Below are 7,121 nucleotides of genomic sequence, written 5' to 3'. Positions count from 1 at the left end.
CACTTTCTGAATCGTACAGTGTTTAATACTAATGTATAAGTGTCCACTTTTAACATGATGTTTACAAGCATGTTAACTGTAAATTGCCGCATGCATAATGAAAAAAAAAATGTTTAGAATTATCTAACTGATAAATTGCTGAACCTAGAGCTCATCATCTATGCTAAAAATTTATTATTATTAAAAATGTATTATTCATTTAATTATCATTTATTAAAAAATATATTATTTAAAAATTTATAATTAACAGTATTAAAACTTTATTATTATTAATCTTATTTCTTTAAAAATTATTTATTTATTATTTAAAAAATGTAATGGACTCTAATAATAAAGATGAAAGCGTGTGTGCGTTCTTCTATGATAACATTTGAAAATAGTTGTGCAACTCAAAAACGATTTTTGCATCAACTTAAAATTAAAAAAAAAAAAAAAAAAAAAAAAAAATTCAGTCATTTCGTTGTTTTTATCGTACAATTTGTTTTTCTATTTTTAATCAATTTTTAAAAAATATTTCAAGAGCATTCTATAACAATAATTTCAATGTTGAAATAAAACTCAAACCGTTTTCATCATTTTACTAATATTTTTTCCTGGTCTTTTCCTCATTATTCATAATCAAGATATGATGGTTCGGATTATTTGCCCCATATTGAATAAGTTTTAGCGTGCTTAAATAAATTAAGTACTTTTAATAAAATTTTTGAAATTTTATTAAATTCAATAATAAAATTTTTAAAAAAATTCTGTACTTGCAATCAAGCTTTAAATTCAAAATCAAGCAATGGTGAAAATATTTTTAAATCAATCCATTTTGAAATATTGCTGCTCTTTCTAATGATACAATTGCATGTATAAAGATATAGACTAAACATTAGGGAAATTAATAGCACAGTAATAGAAAAATGTAAGTCTTCTAAAATGATATGAATTACAGTGATGGCCAAAATTGTGGACACTTTTGAAAATCTTTATTTTCTAACTTTGTATGCTTATAGAAAATTTCACAAAGTGCAAACTCTTACGTATCAAAGAGAATTTAATGCTGATTTCAATACGAAAAACAAAATTCAAATATTTGCAACACAAAAAAGTTATTCTTACTTTAATCTGAATAGCAAATACAGTGATAAAGTAAATTGTAATTTCAAACTTTCCTGACAAATCACTGCTCTTGTTCTGGGAACCAATCAAATGTTTATAACTGCTAGAAGAAGCTGACATCATGTTTAAAGTTAGAACAAATCTTTATTTTGCTTTTTTCAGTAGAAGGAAGACTGTTTTTTTATGTAATCAAATTATAAGTTAGAAATTTTGTTAAACGTATTTAGTTGGAATTTTTATAAGTATTTCTAATATTCAGTCAGGAAGCAATCATATCAAATAACAGAATAGATTGGGCACCTAGAAAGAGAACTAAGATTATTGTGTTGTATGGATGTGGCCTTTCCTATGCTAAAATTGCAAGACAGGTGAGTGATTCAGTGACTACATATGGTGTGCGAAAGTTTTGTTTACGATATCAGGAGACAAATTCAATAAAAATCAAAGCAGAAAATGGCTAAAAAAGGTGCACCACATCTATTGATGAAAGAAGAATTAAAAGACTATGTCTCCAAAATAGAAGAATGTCATCAGCAGCCATCAGAAGTCAATTGAATTATGCTGGCATTTGTATCAATTCAAGAACAATCCGGAGAAGATTATTAGATGTTAGACTAAGAGGTAGGATTCACTGAAAAATGCCTTATCACAATTGATAGCAGCATATAAAAAGATTACAATGGGCGAAGGAAATCATTAATTGGACAGATGATCAGTAGTCACAACTTATATGGAGAGATGAAACAAAGAAAGTATTATTCGGTAGTGATGGCAAAAATATGTAAGACATAAAAAAGGCGAAGAGCTACATCCTGACTGTATTCAGACAACTATGAAGAACTCAGTGTTATGATTTGGTCATGCATGTCAGCAGACGGTATTGGTTTCCTTCATGCTATCGATGAGACATTAAATGCAAGAAAATACATTAACACTATTCTAGAGACAAACCTTACACCTTCCATCAGTGCTATCTTTCCCAATAACGCGACATTTATTTTTCAGCAAGATTCAGCTCCTTGCCACAAAACAGAAATATCGGAAGAGCGGTTTAGTACAAAGAGCAATGAATTGTTATCATGACCAGGAAACGGTCCTGACCTCAAAACTATTGAGAACTTATAGCACCGTTTGAAAACTCTTGTACATATGAAACGTTCATCAAATAAAAGATAATTAATTGAGGCTATAATTGTTTCCTGGTATCATGCAGTAATGAAAGAAGAGCTTAAAACTCCCTTCAGCTCAATGAAACATCAGTGTGAGGTTGTAATAAAAAACAAAGGCAACCCTATTAAGAGCTGATAACTCACTGCAATCATCAGCATCTAATGTATTTCGATAATTATTGCAGCTCACCTTTTTTGTATTACAGATATTTGAATTTTGCTTTTTGTATTGAAAGCAGCATTAAATTCTCTTTAAAAGTGATATTTAAGAGTTTGCATTTTGTGAAACATAACATTTTCTATAAGCATACAAAGTTAGAAAACCTAAAAACTTTAAAAAATGTCCACAATTTTGGCCACTACTGTATATGCCTATAAAAATCCGAGATTTAAAAATTGTTTGTTGAGGATGCCATTAAGAATATTTAAAATTTTAATGTTGGTGACTAGCATTAAATAATTAATTTTTGACAAAATTGTTACAAAAAATGAGTATTACAATACTTATGTAGAAAATCACATTTGTACAAATGCTAATCTTTTCCCATTATAATGCATGAATGTGAATTGTTTCCAATAGGGAAATTCTTTCTAAATATAAATTCTTGAAAGTAAATAATTTTATTAATTAAGAAATAAAAAGAGCAATTTCTTTGATAAACCTTTTATTTATTGCTTGCTTTCTTTTATGAAGTACAACTAAGAACAGAACCATAAACTGAAAGTATTCAATATAATAAACGCACAAAATGAAGAGAGATCCGATAAACCATGTAATTATTTCAATACTTGAACTGTTAAGTAAATATTTATCAATAAATATATCTGAAAGTATCCACTGTAGCTGCTGTTTTAATTGGAATTAAGTTTTAACAAGGTAGTGATAATTGGCAACTCAAACTAGTTGCTATCATGTACGAGAAGAAAATATAAAATATAGTATTAGATGAAAATAATAAGTGTTCTGAGATGTTACTATAGCATCACTTTACATAAATAAAGTGAAAGATACAATATATGCTGAAATGCATATTTCAATACAAGGAACAGATCTCATTTTAAAAAAGAAATTTAAAAGATGATCCTTCCTCCGGAGACTGTACCTTTTCATTGCCACCAAAATTCAGAACAAAACCAGATTTTGCTTCTTTAGACGTTTCCTGTGTATCAGCAGCAAATAAGGGAAAGAAACCCGGAGGTGACTTAACACCAGCCTTTGGAGAATCGGATGAAAACGAAAACATAGACTTTTCTTTGCCAGCCTCTGCTGGCGAAGCTGGTGAATCTGCTAAATAATCTTCTAAAGCAAAAGACAGAAATCCCGTATCTTCGGTTTTCGATTTCTCATTTTCTTTTGCCTTTGGGCTAGTCTCTTTTCCTGTCATAGAACCTTCAAAGAAACTAAAGGTGCTGAATAGGTCTTTTCCGATTTCATTTGGTTCTTGGGATTGCGGTTCTTTTGGTAGAGAATCGTTGTCGTTTTTATACATTTGCCGTGTCTGGTACATAAAAGTAGGTGTTTTCTTAAGGTCTCCTAACACCTTCATGTGTTTTTCGAAATCGAACGGACTAGGTGCATTCCTGGCTTCTTGGGGAGTTAGTGGCTTCGTCTCGTCAATGGCAGGTGAGTGGAAATTTGGTAGTAACCTACTTGAGAAATCTGTTGATTTTGGCGTGTAATATTGCATTTCGCTGGACGCTGAGGATTTGCTACTACATGGAAGAATTCCTGCTTCAACTACCTTATTCAAGGATGTTCCATTTTCAACCAATGACGAATTCGCAGAACTTAGTGCTTCCTGGTATATCATTGGTGAAATTCCTTCTGGCTCTTGAACATTCAATTGAGATGATGATTGCGATTTTTCGAACTGTGATTCATTTATATGATTCGGTGGTTCAATTTCTTCATGCAGGTTTCTTTCATTGTCTTCATCAAGTTTTTCACTGGGCTTCATCAGAATGGTCCCTGCTGCATCCTGAATCTTTGCACTATCTTTGTTTAGCATACTATTTACACGATCATTTCCGAAGTCTTGTGGAGTAATAGGATAGGAGACACCAAGTACAGAAGAAGCTGGAAGTACATTTTTAGGCTGATTATCTCTAATCTCTTGTGATGCTTCATTTGGGTGAGAATAAGAGACATTGTGCTTATCAGAAGTTGGTAGAATATTTTTCAACTGATTAACTTCCTCTGAATTGCTTACGTGAATCTCATTTTCACTCTTATCCATAATAACTGCAGAAGAATTCGAAATCTTCAAAGAAGATTGATTGTCTTCCACATCTACAGAAATCGTTTTTTCTGAAATCTTATCATAGCTGAGATTCTCATATTCTGGATGGACAGTATTCTCAGACATATATTTTTTATCAAGAACATTATCTTCAGTTAAGATCTCAGCATCTTGAAAATGATCGGTATCCATAGGTTCGTGATTAATGTCTGATTTCGTAGATAGTGACTTTCCATTTTCATAAACGGTTGTTAAGTCTTCATTTATATCTTGTATTTCTTCGTCCATATGATCGGTATGTTCTTGTAATATTTTTGCAGGGACTGAACTAGTTTTACACTTTTGAGAAAGCTGAATATTTTGATGTTTGCCTGTATCTCTCTTGTAAGTAAATTTTTCATCAACATTTTCTAGAATTTGAGAATCTTCTGCTAGCTCATTATAGCGGAATTGCTGATCTCTTTCACTATCCATATTCTGAGCATTTCTATATGATTGATATTTTGTCAGAATTTCCAAAGCTGAAGTTTCATAATCTTCAGCCTTTCTTGCTTCCTGTGCTCTTGAAAAAGTCTTTTGAGTAAAAGCTTCAATCTTACCTCTGTTTGTTAAAGAAACAGCACTAGATGTTGTTAAATTTATTTCATTCGAATTATTTTCTTCACTTATAACGTGTAATCTTTGAATTTTCTCTGATTTTGTTTCGTTAATAGATCGGTCTTTATCACTGATTTTACAAAATTCCCTTAATACTTTTGGCGAATTAATTTCTTTCTGAAATCCTGTTGTCTTCTTATAACTTTCAGACGTCTTTTTCAGAATGTCTGACGCAGTTTCAAAGGCGAATTCCATTTCTTTCTCACTATTTGTAGAAAGTCCTCGAGATGCTTTTATTGAATCAGTTTCATTAATAAAGGGAATTTCTTTTTCGCCTGTATCAGAAAAACTTTGAGTAATACTGCTTTTAATTGACTGTTCATGCTTTGAAAATTTGCCTGGCTTATGAACTCTGGTTTCGGTTATTTTATTCTTCTCTTTAAACGTTTGCAATGCAGGTGACACATAATCTTTAGATTGGAAAGCTGTTTCCTTCTGAGAATTTACATAGCGTTGTCCAGAATTGACTTTTTGAATGCTATGTATTGTTTTACTTTTCAGTGTCTGGAGCTGAGCTCGAGATTCATTGATATCTGATGCTCTTGATGGAGTATTGTCTGAATTTTCGTTTTGTAAATCTGCACTCTGATTTTGAATTGCATTTTTAACAAACGATGTTTGGCAATTTTCGGAAATCACTGAATCATTATCTTGTCGTCTTATTTCTTTCGAAGTTGAATCTTTAGTGCTATTCTTTGATGACAAATCAGGAGGTGAAAAGAATGTTGGAGTATACAACTTAAGTTTCTCGATACGATTTCTGATTCTTTCTTCTTGAATACCTCCCTTAAAGTCTTCACTTCCTTTCTGTCTCATCGGCGTTTGTGCTACAACACCATGAATTGCCTTAGTTTGTTTGATACTATACTTATTTAACAAGGAATCTTCTTTCGTCCGTATTATCTTTTGAGGAATAGAATAAGAATTATCCGACATTTCTTTTCTTTTTATAGATTCCTCCGATGCTTTTTTAAAGAAGATGCTTTCCTTGATTTTCTCAAGTCCAGTCGTTGTCTTTGTCTTTTCAACTTCCTTGGCATTTTGTGTTTTCAACTGTGCCAATTTCTCTTTGTTACTAATTTCTCGCTGCAAAATCCTAATATTGTTCAATAAATGACTTTCTTCGGTTTCTAACTTCTTCACTTCAGCTCCTATGCTGGCTATGCGAATTATAAAAGACTCCAAAGGATAAAACCCACTTTCTTCCACATTTCTTTTACCTCTCTCACACTTGGCTTTGAAAATATCAGCTTTACATCCGTGAAGAGCTGATTTCAAAATCTTTAGTTCTTCCCTTTTATCCGCTAAAGCATTTTTTGCCTTTTCATATTCTTGAATTAAAGGTTTATTTGCATAACGTGATTCATAGCGCTCTCGCCATTTCGCTTGGTAGTATGCAAGTTTTTCGCTTAACATTTGTTTCTCTGAATTGAAATTTCTTGAGGCTTTATCCTCTTGTCTTCGAATATTATTAAGGCTTCGCTTTAATTCACTATGTGAATTTTTCAGAGACTGTGTTCTTCTTTCCGCCGATATCAGTTGTTTTTCAATCATACTTTTATTTTCATGCAAATGTCGTAGATGCTCTTGGCACGAAGTCCTTTCTTCCTCTTTCGCATCTAAAAGCTGTTTGTGTTTTTCCAATCTCTGCCACTCGGTATTGATATTTCTTATGAGAATTCTAGTTGCATCTGATGCTGCTGTTTGGAAGTTTTCAAAGTTTTGTCCCAGTGGCATATTCCGACGGAGTGCCTGAAAGTAAATACAATAAATATTTTTCCGATAATCACGAGGCTTTTTTTACTAGAAATCTCGAAATGTGATTTAATTAGTCATTGTCATTAAATAAGTCATTTATAACTTTACTGTATTTTAAAAATGAAGATGATTACTTTTGTATCTTAATTAATTAAATATTCATATAATTTTAGATGTATTATTATTTTCTCAG

At 31.6% G+C, this 7,121-nt stretch overlaps 1 protein-coding gene across 1 annotated transcript; it reads right to left on the bottom strand.

The window, feature by feature from the left end:
• Nucleotides 1-3,331: 3,331 nt before the first annotated feature.
• LOC129971954 (uncharacterized) lies at nt 3,332-6,907 on the bottom strand. Its single transcript, XM_056085934.1, has one exon. It carries the CDS (start codon nt 6,905-6,907, stop codon nt 3,332-3,334), a length of 3,576 nt encoding a protein of 1,191 aa, XP_055941909.1.
• Nucleotides 6,908-7,121: the final 214 nt, after the last annotated feature.

Source organism: Argiope bruennichi, chromosome 6 (assembly GCF_947563725.1).
Source record: "Argiope bruennichi chromosome 6, qqArgBrue1.1, whole genome shotgun sequence".
In the NCBI taxonomy this organism is placed as follows: Eukaryota; Metazoa; Arthropoda; class Arachnida; order Araneae; family Araneidae; genus Argiope; species Argiope bruennichi.
This window is presented reverse-complemented; position numbering and strand designations above follow the sequence as displayed.